The sequence below is a fragment of the Amphiura filiformis genome, chromosome 13 (assembly GCF_039555335.1).
Source record: "Amphiura filiformis chromosome 13, Afil_fr2py, whole genome shotgun sequence".
NCBI classification, from domain to species: Eukaryota; Metazoa; Echinodermata; class Ophiuroidea; order Amphilepidida; family Amphiuridae; genus Amphiura; species Amphiura filiformis.
Window position 1 is genome coordinate 21,246,763 of NC_092640.1, and position 23,053 is coordinate 21,269,815.

At 36.9% G+C, this 23,053-nt stretch overlaps 2 protein-coding genes across 2 annotated transcripts in view; both read left to right on the forward strand.

Moving 5' to 3' along the window:
• The first annotated feature begins 3,478 nt into the window (after positions 1-3,478).
• The window catches only part of LOC140167479 (uncharacterized), a 28,982-nt gene continuing 9,407 nt past the window's right edge, over positions 3,479-23,053 (forward strand). Inside the window, exons 1-3 of the mRNA XM_072190785.1 lie at positions 3,479-3,581; positions 4,686-4,788; positions 5,491-5,649. Of these exons, the coding sequence (XP_072046886.1) occupies positions 4,754-4,788; positions 5,491-5,649 (194 nt within the window). The 5' untranslated portion in view covers positions 3,479-3,581; positions 4,686-4,753. The remainder of the gene's footprint in view (positions 3,582-4,685; positions 4,789-5,490; positions 5,650-23,053) is intronic.
• Positions 16,380-20,724, forward strand: LOC140168695 (uncharacterized). The gene is made up of 5 exons (XM_072192106.1): positions 16,380-16,385; positions 16,636-16,798; positions 17,206-17,331; positions 17,704-18,034; positions 19,751-20,724. The coding sequence occupies exons 1-4, from the start codon at positions 16,380-16,382 to the stop codon at positions 17,829-17,831; spliced, it is 423 nt and encodes a 140-aa protein (XP_072048207.1). The 3' UTR covers positions 17,832-18,034; positions 19,751-20,724.

The following is a 23,053-nucleotide window of genomic DNA, read 5'->3' on the forward strand; positions in this document are numbered from 1 at the left end:
GGGCCCACACTACAGGCTCCCGTCAATTTGCATGTTTATTGAAAAGCCTGCCTTTTCCAAATGCAACATTGGAAACTCTTGAAATCTCCAGAATGTATAGTTCATGACTTTTTATGGCAGTTAATCTACAAATTATTTGGATCTGTTTTTTATCCGACATTTCAATTTTTTAATTCAATTTTCGGTCTGTTAAGAATAATTAATTCGAATCTGGTTTTATCATTATTAAATTTTTTCTAGTGTACAATATTAAATAAAATATGTTATACTTAATATTGTCATAATATTGATATTTGTAAAAATGATGAAAAGCTACAATGTGAACAATAAATAATATTAATAAAACAAAGCACGTGTTACAGATCTTTAATAGTAATTGTCTCATGGCTAGTAGAACTCAATACATGTACTAGTCTCCAAAATTAGACATGTTGATGTTAGAGGTTAATCACTAGATATGGTTTTGTTGTAGGACTTTCAAATCAATGCACGAGCCGCTTTAATGTTTTGTAGAACAATGCGGGGGACAATCACTGTTATGCGGGCACCTCACTGAAAAATGGGTGATGGTGATGTGTGGCCGACATTTTTCAATTAATGTTCACCCAATGACCGACCCTCTTTGTTTGCTGTTATCCAAATATTTTTGAACTAATGTTAGATAATTGCTCTCACCAAATTATCCTTTTGAGTCAACCAGAGTTGTGCAATTTTCCCTCACTGAATTTTCCCAAAATTTTACTCAATTTATTGAGGCTCCTGTTTAACCCAAAACTTGCTAGGTTTCGCTGAATGAATCCATTTGGGGGGCTTTCCCTACACTCTGCTGTTTCAAGCAGAACATTATATAATATACCAAACTTATTCTCGGCAAAACTTATCCCGGGCTCTATACATCGCTCCAATTTGAATTAGAAATAACATACAAATGGTTAGGGCTATGCTATTATGAGCCCTGGGGAGGATAAAATGGAGGGGGGATTTGAAGGGGGGGCAAAATTTATTTGCAGGTTGAATTGAGGGGAAAAACTTTTGGCACACATTTATGGGGCACGACACCTATCAAACAGTACGGAAACGTTCAAATTTGAAATAGGCCTATGTTTTGCTCGGCCCCCATATTTTGAGATTTAGATTATCAGTTTTTCATCCACACCGGGAGAGCCTCGGAGGGACATGAGTGGTAGGCTTAGATTATTTTTTATAAATTGTTCAAATACAATGCAATGGCCCTGAGCAAATCGCACCATTTTGGGCGGAATTTGCCCAATTTTAGAAAAAAGTCCCAAAATGTGTCAGTGACCAGAGGCAATGACCCGCACGGGTTAAAACAAATTACGGCCCCATGAAACTCCCTATCTCGGGTTTGAAAATTGTTATGACACCCCTTCCGTGCACAAATGATTCCACAAAGTTCAGGTGTTTAATTCCCGTTTAATTATTAGGCCCCTATAGGCCTATTAGACCTAGATTCCACAAAGTTCAGGTGTTTAATTATATTCCTAGGCTTATAGGCCTATAATTAAACACCTGAACTATAATAGGCCTACTGGTCTGGTTAGTTCCCTCCATTTGGAAAGCGCGCGAAAGTTTTGTAGGCCTATTGATTGTAAATCAACTAGTTTTTCAAACAATATTTAGGCCTATGCCAATTATAGGCCTAGTCCCAATCCCAAATAGGCTATAGGCCTATCATCATGAATGTTATGACCTAGTAGCGCTTCTTCCCACCCCATATTTTTATGACCCCTATATAGGCCTAGGCCTATTCATGGCCCATCATACCCCCCCCCCCTCCACCATCCAGTTAATACTTCTACAGGGAGTAGGCCTAGGCCTACTGATTTGGAGGTATCGCATAGAATCCAAGATTCTGAGCATGGAGTTGTTAATGATGTGTTTTTATTTACTTTGAAAAGTGTATTTGCATTTCTGTATTTTAATTTTGTATAGGGCCTACCGCCTAAATAGTTGTAGGCGTACTGTACAGGCCTATTCTATATAAATTGCATGTTGATAATTGTTGTGTAAATGTATCGCAGGGCCCCCGTTAGACCAGCTATTTGGTTGAATTGTGCTACCCTGGATTATGAATAAAATAAATAATAAATAAATAAGATAGAATTCAAGAACTCCCCTAAAAAGTAATGTAATATGATTTATATTTTATAATAGGCCTAATTATGAGGGGCCCTACTACATGACTATCACAGCCGAAACTGATGAAGGATCCGCAATAACCTCCAACCCGATCCAGTCCCCTAATGTTTGATTTATTCCGTATTCATTACGTGATAAAGATTTTAGGGGAGTAGGTCGAGATTGAGGTTCCTGCGAACGTCGTCTGCTGCCTGGGTAATCGATATCGACACAATTTACAGTCTCAGTAACAGACTCAACGGATCGCTTACATAGCAACATTGACCGGACCTGTGAGTGAACTTTGACGCCATGAGGTTATTACAAAAGCTAAATTTTCTAGAAAACGGCCCATAGATACTGGAATATATATGGCTAAAATTTAGATTGTATTTTTTTCTTCCTATGGTATTAATTTAGAGTCATTTCAGAATGTAATGAAATGGGGAAGATCAAATGAATGTCTATGTTTCTCTTTGTTTTTATATTTCTAACGATGGTGCTCAAAAAATCCCTACACCACGTTAATTTGCGTATTTGGGCAATCATATTTCCCTGAATCCGCGATAGTAGTATTCAGTTAGTCAACAGGCCATAATCCTCCTTCCCCCTGTTAAGCGGCATTTTAGTGTGCGCCCTCTTGTCATCTCCCTCTTGTGCATATTTGGGATTTGTAGTAACTATTTGTTTTAGTGCTCTGTGTTGAAATCATTAATTCTACTTTTTATGTTAAATACCCAACCTATACATTATGTGTGGGGATGTATTAAACGTTTTTTTGTTTTTTTAATTCATGTTAATTTTGCTTATTCTATGTTTTGTATGAACGCACCGTCGGGTAGGCGTGTGCCGCTGATGTAAAAGCGTATATATGTTCGAATAAATAAATAAACAAAATATTGATTCAGATAATGAAAATCGATTTTTTTTTTTTGGCTGCTTTGACCAACAATACCTCGTATTTAACCTTAAGTCGTATGCAGACTCCCAGTATTAGACGTATAATATTGTATGTAACATATCTACGTTATTTAATCTATTGCCATTCTATTTCCAGTAATGTTTAAGTTCTAACGAATGTTTGATGACGAAAATTTGATACATAATTTATAATATCTTATCTTATCTTATCAGAAATATATAGAATGGCAATAGATTAAATAACGTAGATATGTTACATACAATATTTTACGTATAATAAAAAGTCTGCATACTGCATTAATGTATCAAATTATGTGCAGCACATGCCAACTATTCATATTTTAATACCACAATACTGCATCATTTGCAGTTACATTCGTTACTAATAGATATTGATAATAAGAAATGCATCTAATAACATAATGTTTCAGATAAATTAACATCAACTAGAGAACCAACACGCAATGAAGAAACAACATATGATTATGGAGTTTCGTCACAAGAAACATCTACATTCCCAGGTATTTGTTTGTTTATTTACTTTTAACACTGTCTTGTGTTAAAAACAAAAACATCTTCATATTTTTAAACTTGTTTTAGTGTTATTTTAGTGTTTATAAACTAACGCCCCATACCTTCACTGTACATTATACAAACAAGTGTTTATTAAGGGTTCAAGTGTATATTAGGCGCGTGAAAGTCGATTCCGAGTTTATCGTCCCCCGCCCGCGTCACTTTTTGGACACCAAAAACACCCGCGTCAAATTTTCAAAAATGCCAAAATAATTCATTATTTTCAAAGTATCAGTGTTTTCACCAGTTTTAGCAATTGGAAACATATATTTTTGTTTGTAAAACATATAAATTTATAACTTGGAACCAAAACCAGGCTCTTTTCTAACTTTTCTAGTCCCTACCCATATAAAAACATGTTTATGAATAACATGTATGAGTGTGGCTTTAAATCAACACGCACTTTAGGTCAATAATGAAATCTGATCAAATAATGAAAAATGAAAAATGAAAAAGTCACCTCACCAACCTGGGAAAAAAAAGGGACGATAAACTCGGAATTGACTTTCATGGGCCTTAAGTGTTGCTCTGCTGTTTTTGCAGTGTAGTATATATTCGTTCACATTACCATTAAAATGCTACGTCTATCATTATTTCAATTCCTATTTACTTTAAATTTTGTTAAGGGGGTACTACACCCCTGGCAAATTTTGTGCCTGTTTTTACATTTTTCTCAAAAATTATAGCGCATTGGTGACAAGTAAGATATGTATATTATTGGGGCAAGGACTACAACTACTGCACTGAAAATTCAGCAACGCAAGGCAAGTAGTTATTGATTTATTGATCAAATAATGGTTTTCCCTCATTTTTGACTGTAACTCCACAACTGTTGTTTGTGCTGAAATAAAATTTCCAGTGCAGTAGTTGTAGTCCTTGCCCCTATAATATAAATATCTTACTTGTCATCAATGCTCTATAATTTTTGAGAAAAATGCAAAAATATGCACAAAATTTGCCAGGGGTGTAGTACCCCCTTAATTCCTTTCTACAAAGGGATTTCGTAATTTCTTATTGTACATAATGTATTAATTACTTTTTACCATTCTTAGGCAATTCTTCGACAAGCACTTCAGCGACTATTATCATTATAATTACAGTTGGAGTTCTGGTGAACATAATGATTGCAGTAGTCATTGGGGCGTACTGTAAAAGGTATGAAAAACATATTTTCAAAGATGGCATATTTATCGACAATATTTATGTTTTATCATTCTCAGTATTTTCCAATATACCATTTTAACAGATCTTTACAGAATGCTCCCCGATGTTTGCAAGCAAATATGAGATTTTGTTTTCATTTTAAAAATATGGGTAAAAAAAGGATCAAAATCTGACTTTGTTCCTATTTTGACCAAAATTGGGGCTATTTTAAGGTGCAAGAACAGCTTAAGGTCATATTTGAAATATTTGAGAAACCTGTTTTTAAGTTTGTGTCTTTAGAACATAAATATTCAATTGTCATGGTTTTGGATATGGTGGAGGAAAAAATTTGGGAGGGGAAAATCAAATTAGGCGCTTTTCTCAAAAACTACTCATCTTTGCAGAAATCTGCCGTGCTAGCTGGATACCTTGTATCATTTCCTTTCTAAAAATGTATACTTTTATGTTCCTATCACAATACAAAACAATGTCTAATATTTTCCACTTTGAGTGATCCTGCGTGTCATCTTACGTGTCATGTAATTATTATTTATTTATTTATTTATTTATTTATTTATTTATTTATTTATTTATTTATTTATTTATTTATTTATTTATTTATTTATTTATTTATTTATTTATTTATTTAATTTATTTTAATTTATATTTATATTTATATTTATATTTATATTTATATTTATATTTATATTTTAGGAAGAAGACACCAGAACAACGATTATCTGTGTACTATTCGGTACCACCGCCAGATAATCAAGTTGAGGACCAACAAGATACAGGATGTGAAATACCTCTTGACAATACGGGATATCAAAGCCTAGGAGCTGACAGAGATATGCCAAACTACCAGGAGCTGTACGTAGATATTTCTACATATTTTGCACTTAACAGAGAGAGAGAGGGGGGAGAGGGAGAGAGAGAGAGAGAGAGAGAGAGAGAGAGAGAGAGAGAGGGAGAGAGGGAGGAAGAGGGAGAGAGAGAGGGAGAGGGAGAGAGAGAGAATACTAATAATAATACCAATACTAATAATAATACTAATGCAAATACGAATACTAATGAAATACTGCCAAAAAATGTTTGATTGTCCATAGATCCCTTCCAAGGGTTGGGGTCGTTAGGCCGAATTAAAAAAATAGCTTAAGGGGGTACTACACCCCTGGCCAATTTTTATGCATATTTTTGCATTTTTCTCAAAAATTATAACGCATTGGTGACAGGTAGGATATGTATATTATAGGGGCAAGGACTATAACTATTGCACTGAAAATTCAGCAACTCAAGGCAAGTAGTTATTGATTTATTGATCAAATACTGGTTTCCCTCATTTTTGACTGTAACTCCACAACTGTTGTCTGTGCTGAAAAAAAAATTCCAGTGCAGCAGTTGTAGTCCTTGCCCCTATATCTATACATATCTTACTTGTTACCAATGCGCTATAATTTTTGAGAAAAATGCAAAAATAGGCACAAAGTTGGGCAGGGGTGTAGTACCCCCTTAAAGGTCATACTAGCCAAAACATGTTAGCCAAAACTAGCCAAAACATGCCTAATTAGCTTAACAAATAGCAATTGGTATATATCTCTACTGTATGCTACTTCATTCATGTTTTTAAAACAGTTTAGAAGTGTGAAGCAACTGTTTAAAAAACATTTTAGGATGTCAAAAAGTTTGAAAAAAAACTTTTTAAAATTTATGTTATGTATGAATAAACCTTTGTTGTTAGTTTCTTTTTATCAACACGTTATCCAAACCCAAATTGAATCAAACCGAACAAGTAATACTTGCACAATTAAAAGACGTTGTTTTTCTTGAAATACAAAAGTGGATGTAAGGGCGTTTGCAACAAACCTCTTCATATAGGCCTACATGTCACAAATATAATTTCACACCAGGGCTTAATTAAAAAAATTATGACCTGTAGTATCCACAAAATATAAAATACCATATATCAAATGCATCAGTTACACTGCACATGGAATCGTCATTGTCCTGTCCATCCCTTTTTAAAGGGATTTTTATTAATTATAGATCAGGGATCAGACGGCCCGGCACTGTCTGAATCACTGTTAATGATTATCCACCAAAAAAACATTGACAACGTAAAGAAAGCAGCAAGTTTAAAAAGCCCCCACCTCGGCTCACTTTTTGAAACTTGGTCCCATTTGTAAAATATACTGATTTAATCTTTGTCATAATTATCAACTTAAAACATTTCCAGAAGTGTTATTAGAGTCACGCGGTAGCTTGACCAGCAGGTTTTAAAAAAAACGACTGATAAAGAAGAATAAGAAGATGCACCGCGGGACTATATTTACACGAAACAAAACGCTATTGTTCTATGATATTTTTCGCTGGGTACAAAATATATCTAAAACCATGCTAAATCTTATTTACTATCCAAAGTGTAATATTTTAATAACTCATTAATTCAAAAAGTTACACCAATCATACAGTCAATCCGATTGTTTGATAATAAATAAACATTCTTGCTTTATTTCACGCGGTATTTCATAGCCAAAATTAGTGGAAAATCATACCTAATCATACTGATATCCACAATCTTTCGTCACTGCTACAGCCATACATGGCTGTCACTGTCGCACTACCTTTTCAGATTCACTTTCAAATATACCCTAGCATTTTCCTGGATACCCTACATACAAATTCTGGATCCCATTCGCCAAAAAATCAAGTTTTTCGCAATTCTTTTATTCTTTCCGGACCACAGCATACATTCATATTAATAAATACTCCACTTTCACACGTCGTTATATCGGGTCGTCCCCGTGGCGAAGCGGTTAAGGTCCTGGACTTCTAATCCATTTATGAATTTTTGCTCAAGTTCGAAACTTCCCACCACTTTTTTTTCTTAATGTTTTATTAACCAATTTATTGTCATAAATCAAGAATAACACCATCTCGAACATCCATTGCTATTATGATATTATATTTTTTTTCATCAAACAAACATGTTTGATTTTTTATTCACATTTAGGCCTAGGCATACTTTCACCATCCAGATGCTTTCACCATGCCTGACTATCATGACATCTTCGTCATTTAAAACACATTTATCATTGGCTCTGTTCACAGCTCAATCTGAAATTATATTTCCAATAAATATTATAAATTGTCACAAATTAAAATCACAAACCGCGAAAGAGCGCCAACAACTGCCGCTGAATATTGATATCCAACTAGATTTCACCGCAGGGCTATAAAGAACCACAAACCGCGACATTTGGATATCCAACTAGATAGCCCAGCAGGGCTACAAAGAATCACACACCACGAAATATGGATATCCAACAGGCTTAAACTATAAATTAGCTCCCGATAGAGGGCAGGTCCTGATAAGGGAAATTAAAATCACAAACCGCGAAAGATCGCTGACAACCGCCGCTTAATAGGGATATCCAACTAGATTGCCCCGCAGGGCTACACAGAACCACAAACCGCGAAATTTGCATATCCAACAAGATTGCCCGCAGGCTTATCGATTATAAAGAACCACAAACCGCGAAATATGGATATCCAACAAATTAAGACCACAAACCGCGAAAGATCGCCAACAACTGCCGCTCAATATTGATATCCAACTATATTGCCTCGCAGGGCTATAAAGAACCACAAACCGCGAAATTTGGATATCCAACTAGATTGCCCCGCAGACCTATAAAGAATCACACACCACGAAGTATGGATATCAACAAGCTTAAACTATAAATTAACTGCCGATAGAGGGCTTGATAAGGGAAATTAAAATCACAAACCGCGAAAGATCGCCGACAACCTCCGCTTAATAGGGATATCCAACTAGATTGCCCCGCAGGGCTACAAAGAACCAAAAACCGCGAAATATTGATATCCAACAAATTAAGACCACAAACCGCGATAAAATGAAATGAAGAGCCACAAACCGCGAAATTTGGATATGCAACTAGATTGCCCCACCGGGCTACAAAGAACCACAAACCACGAAATATGGATATCCAACAAGCTTAAACTATAAATTAGCTCCCGATAGAGGGCAGGGTTTGATAAGGGAAATTAAAACTACAAACCACGAAAGATCGCAGATAACCGCCGCTTACTAGGCATATCCAACTAGGTTGGCCCGCAGGGCTACAAAGAACCACAAACCGCGAAATTTGGATAGCCAAGTAGATTGCCCCGCAGGGCTATAAAGAACCACAAACATTCAAACACGATTATCTTGCCCAGTCAGGGCATTTAGACGCTTCCGTAGTATAGGCTTAAATACATGCGCATTTACCAGTTCCAACTTGGAAGTAAATCGGACTTACTCTCCGTATCTCTCAGGCATTGTCAACATTGGGTGTGTGTTGTTCATATTTACATTTTCTTTACATATTTACGTTGCCTTGAATAATTAAAGTATATTAAAATATATATTGATCATTGTGTACGCCTCAGTCACGCGTGACGAGCAAGTTTTAAAAATAAACGACTGATAAAGTTTTGTTTAATTATTTATTGTCATAAATCAAGAACAGCAACTTCAAACATCTATTTTTCGTTTTATGGAGCACTTTGTAATCTGATGACTTTCCAAGCTTGGAGCTGCTTGGCTACATTCATAAAAAGAAAAGAAATCTACCAAAAAAACGTTGACAACGTAAAGAAATCAGCAAGTTTTAAAAAACCCACCTCGGCTCACTTTTTGAAACTTGGTCCCATTTTGAATACCAACAACAAATCAGTGTTTTTATTTTATTTCAACAGAATACAGCGTTTCCAACAAGATTACAAGCCTACTACACTTCTGGAAATGTTTTAAATTTATATAAATATGATAAAGTTTAAATCAATACCTTTTACAAATGGGACCAAGTTTCAAAAAGTGAGCCGAGGTGGGTTTTTTAAAACTTGCTGATTTCTTTACGTTGTCAACGTTTTTTTGGTAGATGTATCTTTAATCATGTTAATGCGCCGATGCGATATTAAGTTGTTGGCATTCTGGAACGATCAGAAAGGTTATTATGTTGTTCTTGGCCAATATCCTATATATGTTTTGTTTTATAATAATTATTAAGTTCATGACCAATGATTGAATTAAACGAATAACAAGAAGGCATGTTAATGGCAATGATGCTATTGTTTAAATGTTTAAAACACCGATTTGCTGTTGATATTCAAAATGGGACCAAGTTTCAAAAAGTGAGCCGAGGTGGGGGCTTTTTAAACTTGCTGCTTTCTTTACGTTGTCAATGTTTTTTTGGTGGATTTTCTTTCTTTTTATGAATGTAGCCAAGCAGCTCTAAGTTTGGAAAGTCATCGGGTTACTCCATAAAACGAATAAAACGAAAAATAGATGTTTGAAATTATGTTATCCTTGATTTATGACAGTAAATAATTTAATGAAACTTTATCAGCCGTTTATTTTGAAAACTTGGTGGTCACTGCTACCGCGTGACTGTAATATTAATAGGGATACATATACATTTTAATATACTTTAATTATTCAAGGCAACTACGAAAATGTAAATATGAACAACACATACCCAATGTTGACGATGCCAGCGAGACATAGAGTCAGTCCGATTTACTTCAAATTGAAACTATGTAGCAAGGCTTATACTACGGAAGCGTCTAAGTGCCACGACTTAGCAAGATAATTATGTTTTAATGATTGTGGTTTTTGTAGCCCTGCGGGGCAATCTAGTTGGATATCCAAATTTCGCGGTTGATAGTTCTTTGTAGACCTGCGGGGCAATCTAGTTGGATTTCCTATTAAGCGGCGGTTGTTGGCGGTCTTTCGCGGTTTGTAGTTTTAATTTCCCTCATTCTTCATGCCCTACCCTCAATCGGGGGTTAATTTATAGTTTAAGCTTGTTGGGTAACTATACTTCGCGGTGTGTGGTTCTTTGTAGCCCTGCGGGGCAATCTAGTTGGATATCCAAATTTCGCAGTTGATAGTTATTTAGATTTATAGATCTAGTTGGATTTCCCTATTAAGCGGCGGTTGTTGGCGGTCTTTCGCGGTTTGTGGTTTTGATTTCCCTCATTCGTTATGCCCTACGCTCTATCGGGGGTTAATTTAAGGGGTATAGTCCATACAAGATCCCGCCGAACGATTTTTCTTAAATTTCGTACCAATTAAATTTCATCGATATACTTCGAATATCTAAAATAAAAAAGAGGGGTCACGGAGTTAGTTTTCGAGAAATAACCATTTTAAAAATGCTGTTTTGGGGGAAAATTAGTACAGGCGTCTATGGGAAAATGGCAATTTTAGACATGTTTTCGATTATAACAAAAAATCTACCCGAACAATTTTGCTTATTTTTTGATATAATATGCGCACTGATAGGATATTTCATTAAAGCTAATAAAAAATAGGGGTCACGGAGTTACTTTTTTTCGCAATTTGAGCAGAAATGGCATATTTTTTGGTTCAAAATACCAGTCCGATATCATAGCGCGTCACTCGCAAAAAACTTGTCGCAGCTCATACGCGTTAAATTGTCCGCGATTGCAGGTGATATCGCAAACACCTGCAACATGACAGTGGGGTGATTTTCTTCGGTTTTATTAACCCTCTTGATTCAACAGTTCTTTATAAATCGAAAACCAAACGTGGTTAAGCCATGCGCCAACAAACAAAATGAGATATTTTACATAAATCTGTAATTTCAAATTGAATTGAATTTGAACTTTGTCAATGCTGCCGTTTTTTCTCGTTGTTTTGCATAGCAAAAATACTTGTAGGCCTACCTATGACAACTTTAATGACTTATTCTTCACTCCTATGCAATTTATAAACAATGTTAATTTTTTGCATGCAGGCTATCACTGAATAGGCCTTTAATTATTAACTTAAATATTAGCGGATCCCGTTATTTATCATGTTTAGAATGATAATAATATTACTCAAATATCATCTTATTTTACCAGCAAACACAAAACATTTTCGACATCATACGCAAAGGTTAGAAAAGGTTGCAAACGTTTAAATGTCGTGTTATTTAAAGGGTTATAAAGGGTATAAAACGTTTTTAAAACACTCAAAAACGTTATACTGCAAACATTCTAACATAATGTTATTTTAGTGTTGACAAAATATTTGGCAAAAACTATTTGCAAAACATATTTTTTACAATAACACTTTGAAAACAATAATTTAGAAATATTATTGTAGTGTGTTTTCATACAAAACGTATTTCGTTTTCATAACCTTTATATAACCCGACATTTAATTTACTTAAATCAAAACCCAAATGTTTAAAACGTTTTAACGTTTTTTGTGTTTGTTGGGACAACTTGGTTCGATCTACTTCTCATTCTCGTTTTATCATTAAGTTATAAAGTCAGTTGCACGCAAAGTAAGTCAGATGTGAAAATAGCCATTTTATGAAAGAAATTAAATTGACTTCATGTGATATATATTTCAAATTACAGAATTTAACCTTAAAATACTATTGAAATAATTTCATTATATTAATAATCAGTAAAATAAGAAACTACTTTATAATAAATAAGTTATATAATACTAGTTAATAAGACAAATAAAAAGGCCGTTTGATATCACCCCTTTTATATATTTTTTCGTAGGCCTACTGTGCCTGTTTAAATGGACAGTATGCATAAGAAAAAAATATAAACCTAGTTTTATAATAATTATATATACCTATAGCCTATATTATATTTACGTATTATTGATTTCCACTTGCCCAGCCGTTACCAAAATTGAGTTAAATTGTGTTACATTACATTACGAAGTTACACTTTATAGGTAACCAAATGAGAGATGTGTAACGCTAATACCATTTAATTACATCATAATTTTATTTTCCATGAAAAATGCATTTTTTTGGATTTCTGAAATGGGCTCGCCCTAGTCTAATTAGGCCTAGGTCTATATATTTTGTTATCTTGGTTATTATTTTATCTTTATTTTCCCTCATTATTTAAATCTGTCTTCCTTCTTTCTTACCTTTCTTTCTTCTGTCTTTGTTTTGTTTTCGTTTCCTTTCTTCTTATTATTCTTTCTCACTTCTTTCTGTCGTTGTTATTTATTTGATTGATTACATTAATTTTTTCAGTTTCCTTTATTCTTAAATTTTCTTTTATTTCACTTTGTCTTTCTTTTTTATCTTCCTTTTATTCCTTCTCTTTTCTTTCTTTCTTCCTTTTATTAGTTTTCTTTCTTTCTTTCTTTCTTTCTTTCTTTCACTCCTGAACTTTTCCTTTCTTGATTTCTTTCTTTCCTTCTTTGTTTATCTTTCTTTCTTTTACAAAAATCACTGGTACCAGTAAATGGCGATAAAAACATGGTACTCTCGCGTAGCTGAACTTCTTACCAGCGCCTGGCGCACACTCCACGCAGTTTTTAGTTTGACGCGCGCGTGGCGCCAAGAACTGCGCGGACAAGATTTCACAGAAATTTCAGTTAGAAACGAGTGCGTACTAGACGCGTGGATTATACCCCTTAAGCTTGTTGGATAACTATACTTCACAGTGTGTGGTTTTTGAAGCCCTGCGGGGCAATATAGCTGGATGTCTCTATTGAGCGGCGGTTGTTGGTTGTCTTTCGCGGTTTGTGGTTTTAATTTGTTGGATAGCCAAATTTCGCGATTTGTGGTTCTTTGTAGCCCTGCGGGCCAATCTAGTTGGATATCCCTGGTGAGCGGCGGTTTTTGGCGTTCTTTCGCGGTTTGTGGTTTTAATTTCTCTACTTGTTCAGGCCCTGGCCTCTATCGGTGGCTAATTTGTCTTTTAAACTGGTTGGATATCCATATTTTGCGGTTTGTGGTTCTTTGTAGCCCTGCGGGGCAATACGGGTTGACATCCCTATTGAGCGGCGGTTGTTGGCGGTCTTTCGCGATTTGTGGTTTTAATTTCCCTCATTCTTCAAGCCCTGCAGTCTCTAGGGGGGGGGGGGGTAATTTATAGCTTAAGCTTGTTGGATAACCATACTTCTTTGTAACCCCGCGGAGCAATTTAGGTGGATATCCAAAATTCGCGGTTTGTGGTTCTTTGTAACCATGTGGGGCAATCTAGTTTGACATCCCTATTGAGCGGCGGTTGTTGGCGGTCTTTCGCGGAGTTTGTGATTTTAATTTCGCTCATTCTTCAAGCCCTGCTCTCTATCGAAGGTTAATTAAATAGCTTAAGCTTGTTGGCTATCAAAATTTCGCGTCTTGTGGTTCTTTGCAGCCCTGTGGAAAATCTTGTTGCACATTCCTATAGGCTGTGCCAAGTTGTTCTGTGTGTCTGTGGTGGGGACAGTCTCTCCTTTCAATAGGCCTTTGTGTATTTTTGCCGCTTTGCTAATTTGTCTTTACGTATGACTTTAATGGCCTTCCATATTTGGTTGTCTCTTTTTGGATACGTTTTTGTCCCTGCTGGCCTTCCATATTAGTGGAACATTTTTTCACACCTATAGAGTGTATATGCAACAAACCAACCGGAACGGTATAACATGTAGGAATACAGTTCTACGATAGCTGAAGATGACAGAGGGACATGTCTCTAGATCGATTCAACAACCATTCATACATATTACATGTTTTATTGTCCTATTATCATGCGAATCGCCCCGTGGTAGGACAGAACTTTATTTAAATGAGAAAATATTGGTAACCTGATCTAGTTTCTTGTGTTATTCAGATTGTTGTGTTGTTCAGATTTAAATAAATAAATAAAGTAATAAAGAGATTTCTTTTATTATTTGTTCTGCTAGCGGCTGCACTATATGTTTTTTTTTAAATAGGCCCTTAATATAATAAATAGATTTCGCGGTTCTCGGATTGGGTGGTTCTCGGGTTGGGTGGTTCTCGTGATAGGACTTTCTCACGCAACACCCGTTACCCATAGGCCTACCTGCCCTGACCTTTTAAACTAACTATGATATACGTCTCTCAATGATGAAGACTCAATTTGACACAATAATCAACTAAGTAGTTCAAGTTGTAGCTGTGACGTTTACTTGGCCGTAATCTGGAAACCCATCGTTCGCCTCTTCCAAGCCCTGTCCTGCTACCACATATGAGCCCCCCCCCCAAAAGAATACCCTGGAAATAGCCATGTTCTGAGTAATAGGCCTCTGCACGTGTGTGTTGAAAATAGGCCTATTGACCCGATCAGATGCACCTGCACGATTAGCCACACTGTAATGCTTTCTGATGCTCGCACTGCGCCCGTTGGTACTCTGCGAACTACGTGATAGCGCACCGCGCGGACGCTCGCGATGCCGCGCGGACGCTTGCGATGCGCACCGCGAGCACGCGTTAGTGAGCCGCGCGCACGCGATAGCTCGCGGACAGAGGACGGACGGACGGACACACCATAATTAGTATTAAGATAATAAACCTGAGAATCAAACATCTTGCTTTGATAAAAAAAATAATATCACAATAGCACTGGATGATTAAAATTGTGTTATCCTTGATTAATGACAATAAAATTATTGTTCATACATACCTATAATGTAACAGCGCGCGTGATTGGTTGAGAGCATGAATGAACCGGTCATGAATACCGTTTATGACCAGCTATGCAAGAAGAGCTCTGATTCGTCGAGAGAACAACCGATTAATCGATATTCATGAGCTGTACTACAGTTCAAGGCCAAAAGGTCGCCGTCGTCTGCTTGTAGTAAACACGGAAGTAAACAAAACAAAGATGTTTCAACAACCGGATTTTCCGTGTTTTAACCTCGGTTTGTCCCAAATTATGCCAGGGACACCAGCTACAATCAAAATATCCGAATCGCACACGGTAGCTGTAAAAGACAGAAAACAGAAATGACATAAATGACAGAAAAGACAGAAAAGTTTGGAGTTATGAATTAGAGAGTTGTCAGGAAGCTGTGGGAGTTAAAATGTTGGGAGTTAATGTTTAAAGGTGCATGTTCCATTAATTGATAGTTTGCTGGATTGCCATCCTTGCCATCAAACTTGGTGGATGCGACTACCATCGGGTGCCGAAAATTGTCAAGGTCATGTCAAGGTCATCCCAGTATAGATTGCCATCAAACTTGGTGGATGCGACTACCACCGGGTGCCGATAATGGTAAAGGTCATCCGAGTATAGATTGTTGGATTGCCATTAAACTTGGTGAATGTGACAAAATTTAGTTTCTGTAATTAAACACATTTTTGAGCTACAGGCACCTTAACAGTGCCACCCTTATTTTCAACTTCATGAATGCCTCCTTACCTGCCATGTCCGTGCACGGATTACTTTCATCATTTCATGCACTCAGATAAACAGTGGCATGGCCAATGGGGGGGGGGGGCGTCAGGGGAAAGGGGGCAGCTTTTTAGCCGGCCTAGACTTTTTTATTAAATTGTTTTCATCTAATTGTGGGTTCACTTGTGAACTTTGCTTATTTTTGGAATGGATATAGAGTCTTCAATTGTGTCTCCTGCTTTATCACAATTTGTTGTGCCATATAAATAGTAAAAGCTATTAATAAAATCTAATTGTGATGATTTGTGGGGATCAGCATCCACCCCTCTCCATGTACTCCACCACCACAAAGTTCTCGCCAACATCACATGCACATCAAATAAAGTAGCTTTAATATACTCACTGCGCCACTAAGAAACTCTAAAAATATGCAGGTATGCAAAACGAACTTGCTGTGTAGCAGCAGGTCCTGCAGCTGGTCAAGGCTTTCTGCCAGAGCATAGACCATTTCAAACATGCTTTGAGGCACAGTCCAGACTTTTGTGACAGTGTTACATTTAAGGACCACATAGAGTGTATGGTCAAACTGATTCATTTCGACTCATAACTACTCTCTAATTCATAACTCCAAACTTTTCTGTCTTTTCTGTCATTTCTGTCATTTCTGTTTTCTGTCTTTTACAGCTACCGGAATCGCACACGCGATTTAACCAAGCAACACCGCGATTTGTGCGGCCGGCTCCTGCTACGGAGACTCGGCCCACTGCCGGTACCAGCAGTGGCACTGCCCGCAGCATACGGCCCCGGCCACCAACACCGGCCGCCGCTGTGAAGCAGGAAGGACCAGGTAAATTACAGTCATTAAATTTATAAAAATATAAATAACATAAATTATGAGTAACCTTGAAAGATAAGAAAACCACAAGCCCGACCCTTTAAACCATGGTTATCATTCATGAACCCTGCGACTCTCGGCCCCCAGTGCAGTGTATGCAATCGAAATGGTACATGTACAATGTACATTGTAGTGCATATGTACGATGTGTATTTTCGAGCCTTATTTTTGTGTGTATATTTTTCATGCAACCAAACTGTTCTGATCATTGAGGGGAAAAAGAATATAAAAAGGCAACTAAAAGTTAGTTGTTGTTATTAAACAAACAAAAAATGAACTTCTCGACGATGTCATGATGATGTGTCATGTGTTGCAAAGCCCCAAAACTACAAATTTCTCCCTTATTTCTTATGTTACAGGAGCACTGACTCCACCATCAGAACGGTTCCTGGAACTAACTCCAGATGAGGTTTTGGAGATAGAAAATGCCAGGAATGAAAGAGCAACAGACATGCAAACTAAAGTATACATAAAGATACTCAAAGGTAATATACCTTGGCTAAATTTAAGCAGTACAAGAGTGAAAAAAGTGCTAAAGTAAAGATAAATGGTCCAATAAACATATGAAAGAAATTTCATAAGTAGATAAAATAATGGACAAAATCACAAATAAAATAAACAAATAAATTTTAAAATGGTAAAAAATAATGCCAAAGCAAAGCTGAATTTATATTCCATCGCTGGGCGATGAGCGATTGATTCGTTCCTAGCCAATGAGGTACCTCATTGGCCAAATACCGATTGTTCGTCGCTCAGCGATGGAGTATAAATTCTGCTTAATTATACTTTGATATGAGAATTGAGATGGGAAAAAATGTGCAGGCTCACTCAATTTAATTTTTCCCATCTCATTTCAGACTGGTGTGTTGCAAGAAGTGTAGACCCCAAGTTTGAACTCCTTGACCCCGATGAACTGTGTCAATTGCTTCGAAGATTCTACGCAGAGGTGAGACGCACACCACCACATTGGGTTCGTATATTTTAATGCACTCGGTGTTTCTACCGTCCCGACTCAAACGATTCTAGAAGTTTTTCTCACAAGCCCCGCCTACTTTCCCTGCCTTCTCGGCAACCCGGAAGTAACTTTTTCCATTGGTTTGTGTGGTGCAAAATGAGGAAAATACCAATATTTGGCAACGAATTACAGGAATTCCAGTCATAGATCTCGACTAAAAATGGATACATTAGGTAAGTAACACTTTCATTTATGTCATATCAAAAAATTGTAGGAGATCTATGACCAGTTTGGTAGATAATCGAGTTGAAATGTGGGCATGTTTTTGGCATGGTCTAGGTGGGAATAACAGGTTCGTACATGTAAACTCAATGGGAATCTCTTACGACTAGGCTAAAATACAACAATATTTTGTAAATTTTCCTCGTAAAGAAAAGATCGGTCAAGGAAACCTATATGAATATGTTGTCAATACTTCACTTGACCCAAATATATGATTTATTTTTGTAATGAGAGAATCGCACATGGAATTTTAGAGGATTTTGATAGCAGTTCCGCACCGTAGAAAAGCTGCTCTGTCATGAGCCGGAAATTCCATCATGAGCCTAGATCCTGATTTGTTTTGCCAATTGAAGCTTCTAATGTTGGCTGAATGTTTTTGATGATATCATGAAAGAATCGCACAAGTCAATCTGTAACAAGATGTAATTTTGCTACGGAAAGTGCTATGACAAAACGATTTTCAGTGTTGGCTTTCTTTATAATCAAGGAGTTTAATTTGATATAAAATGATGCAGTGTTTGATGGCAAAATTTGACTGAATTCACCTTTCAGGGGGATGTAATTTTCTTCGGCAGGGGGTCATGAATATGTCGGTGACTGAAGTCAATTTTTTATGACCCCCTCCATCGCGGATCGCGGGCTAAAATTTTTACGACCCCCCTATCGTGGGTCAACAAATTTTAGGACCCCCCCTTCTGTCAAAATTTTAGAGCGGAGTACACGAAACGCGTTAAAATTTTTGACCATAAGCGTAAAGAAGGCGCACGGAGAGCGCAAAAATCTTGCATTGTATAAAGATTGTGTGCACATTTTGTTCAAAAAAAGTGTAAGAAAAGTTACACCAGTTGCCAGCCCTTAATAATTCTATAACCCCCCTATTTTGATTGCTACAAAAATTATAACCCCCCTATTTTTGGTCTTAAAATTCTATGCCCCCCCCAGTATATTCATGACCCCCCTTCTGAAGAAAATGATAGCCCCCTTATACCTATAAGGGGCTCAGCTGTGCAATAATTATGAGCCCTGGAAGGAGGGTAAAATTGGGGGGCAAGCAAGCGATCCGAGGGGGGCAAGCAATTTTGGCACACATTCATGGGGTGCCTTTTAAATAAAATGCTCTAAAAAGGCTTAGGAAAACAGTATGGAAACGCTGAAATGTGCAAATTTTCATGCTCGCTGTGCTCGCAACATATCTAGACCTTTTAAGGTTTGCAAAAAAAAAAAAAAAAAAATTTGGCATGTGTTGGGGCAAAGATTTTGGCAGGCCAAAAGAGGGAGGAAAGCGATTATTTTGCAGGCTGAGAGGGGGGCAAGCTATTTTTGGTGGGTCGTTCGGACATTTTATTACCCCCGATAATTATTACACAGCCCCTAATATGGCACATAAATGAACCCTGTGGTGTGCAACCGATGGTGGAGGGGGGATTGGGGGCACCAGTGGCAAAACTACACTTTCATTGCAATCAAGGGAACAGCTAGCTGGGGGTAAATCTGCCACCACCGCCAAGGGGGGGGGCGGGGGAATACAGATGCATGTGCTCATTGGGGGGAAGGGGGGGGGCAAGGATTTCAAACCAAGCCGCTGTAACAGCCCCATGCGGGGATTGTGCCACTGTCCCAGCTTTACCCTGACAAATTTTCTAAAATCCTCTTTTTTTCTTTTTCAGGCCTACTAAAAGGTCAGAGCTACACTGTACAAGTAACAACCAACTGCCAGACACCATTAACCAATGCCACTGTGAGCCATTTCATGTCACATTTTGCAGCGGAGGCAGATGGAAGTCATGGAACAAATGAAATATTAAAAAGGACTGAAATAATGACCGCATTCAGAAACGCACTTCAATCTCACTAATTGAAGAACAATACTTGTGTTGAAAGTCGGGACTCATAAATTAGGTGTAACAGAATGTGTGAAAATTTATTAAGATCTATTAGAAATATTCAATCCAATAGATTAGAATTCAATCTAATTCAATTTTAATATATGGGATTAAAATTGCTTAGATTGATTTTTAACCCCTTAGATTAAAATCAAATTAGATGTATTCAAATTAGATTTTTAAAAATCCATCCAAATGTTTTTAGATTAAAAATCAAATAAGATTGAATTCTAGATTGAATATTTCTAATAGATTAGATCCAATTTTGGATTTGTCCCAGATCACAATCACTTAGAGGGAATATGCTGAATTAATTGTATTATAAAAATAAAGACTGCACAAAAAGTAACGCAGCTGTTATAAACATGCCTGTAGCGTTTGAACTAATAATTGTGTTCACAATATTTCAACATAGAAAGAAGGATGATTTATTTACGCGCATTTTGATACCCCATTAGTCCAATCTCGTTCAATAATAACAACACAGCAGTGTTTTTAAATAAAAATACCCGAATTGAAAGTTGCGGTTATTTGTATTGATATGAAGTCATTGATTGAAACCATTGATTGCTGTAAATGGCAACTTTTAAATTTGTGGTTTTTCTTTAAAAGCACTATGTACTGTGTTATCAGTATTGAACGACATTTCACAAATGGGGTATCAAAATGAGCGTAAATAAATCATCCTTCTTTCTATGTAGAAATATTGTGGAAACGATTACTAGTTCTGAACTTATAGGCATATTTCAGCTGTGTTACTTTTTTGTGCAGACTTTTATTGGATATCTTCCATCACACAATAGAGGATACATGTAGTAAAAAAATCCCCATCATTTATTATCTATTAAGTAGGTGTGTTCAACTGTTTTGGTTTGTTGGACTTCCTTCTTCATACTTTTAAAAAAAAAAAAAATAGTGCTTTTATTTTTCACTTCCTTACAGATCTCAAAATAAATTAAAACAATGATCAAAGCTACATATTCACCATGCATTTTTGTTTATTTCATGAACTCTTGTCTTTCTAATAATTATGTACCAGAGAAATAGGTGTAAAAATACATTTAGTAATGAAGTATGAGATAATGAGTGCAAAAAGACCATTTATTTACAGTCTATTGGCAGCCACTAGTCTTTTGAGAAGGCTTTTGTTCAGACCTTCATTGGGGGGGGGGCCCCTTTGTCAAGGCCATTTGGCACCACTTGTCAAGAGGAATGAAGAACACCTTGAAGTTAACAAAGATCAGGGGCACAAAGGCCAAAACTGAAAAACTGCAGGCAATGGCCCTGACTGAAATTCGAGTCCAGCTTGTGTGTTAATATGGTGCCTTCACAAAAGACTACATTGTAGCATTGACTGACATCGGCTAGTCTTTCCTGAAGGCTTTGGGTGTGAATGCATTGATGCACAGTCACAGCTTTCATGAAAGAAACGGTGTCTGCCAATAATAAACTATGAACACTTACACTCCTTTAAAAGCATTTATAAGTCAAGGGTTTACATGTAGGACCTTCTTTTATTTTAGTTTTATGTTAAGGGTTTACATGTAGGGTCTTCTTTTATTTATTTAATAAATAACAGACATTAACGAGGCCTTATCTGCAATAGCTGCCAAGTGTCATATTTTAGATAAATTATCAAAATGTCTATGGGGCAGCTATTGCAGTTAGGCCTTCTGGTCCTAAACCCTTGATTAGTGGACTGGATACTCATCATATTTACGGGGATGAAGGTAAACCAGTAGCAGCTACTAAACAATTTGGTCTACAATTACTCTATCCTGCATCCGCTAATCCTAAGGTGCGCTAGTCATAAATGTCACTAGTCCAAGAAAAAAATGGTTGCTAGTCCTAATGGCTGCAGATTTTCCATTGCTAAGGTCTTGTAAACCTTATTTATTTTTGGACTTGTGAACCATTTCCTATTTTTTCGGACTAGCGATCCGTATTTTTGGACTAGGGAACCTTGGCTATACATTGGTTCCCCTCAAGTTCAGTAGTGACGTAGGTGCATATTTTAGTGGGCGCCGTATTGAATCGTGTGCGTATAGTTAATTGTGTAAAAAAAAGGGTGGTTCGTGTGGCGCAGCCATGAAAAGACATTGACGTCACTGCTGAATTTGAGGCAAACCAAAGAAAAGTGCCTAGAACATTTCCAATAATTCCATGCAACTTTTACAGCCTGTAAGGAACTATGCATTACGATTACATCACATGATGTCAGAGTCATTTGTTGAGGTCCTTATTATTTTAATAATTGGAGCAAACATTTACTAGTTAGTTTATGCACCACATAAATTACTATGCAAGTATTTAAGTTCTCATCAAATGTTCACCCTCCAGAAAAGATTTTCTTCAAAAAATTTAATTGTTGACATAATGTTGGGAAAGTTTTCAATGCATGCGAGTGATAGCCCTACTACGGCCTTTTGACTGTGGTGGTCCAAAACCATGCTATATCGTAAAACCTGGCTATATCCAGAGAACTGCTAAACCCAGACTGCTAATTCCCCCTTTTGGGTGGAGCGGTTAGTGGGTTTTAGCAGTTCTCGGATATAGTGTGTTTAAAAAGCCCTATAGTAGGGGAGAGCGGGGAGTGTTCGCCCTAGGGGTAGGTTCGCCCACCCCTTGTTTCTCAGCACTACGGCTATCGGGGAATTTGGTGATGGCAAAATTAGGTGACATATGTCATTATAAACTTCTCATATTAGCTACGTGACATATAGGGACGTGTTCATCGAACTGCAGCCAAAACAAAAAATTTACACCAAAACGTAACTTTTTCTTGCATTAATAATGTTGTATTATCATTGATACATAAATACAGATGGTTTTAATGGAAATCTGTATTGGGAACATGTGGGATTTATCAAAGATTAAATGCAGTTATAAACTCCTTATTCGATTTGTATTTTGCATACCCTTAAGAAAATACAAAAATGTGCACAAGGGCACGTTCGCCCTTTGAGGATGGGGCATGTTCGCCCTATATCTTCCCCGGGCGGACTTACCCCAAACTGGAGGGCGGACCTGCCCCATCCGCGTATTATGCAAAAGATTGATAATTATACCATTAAACAAGGTAAAACA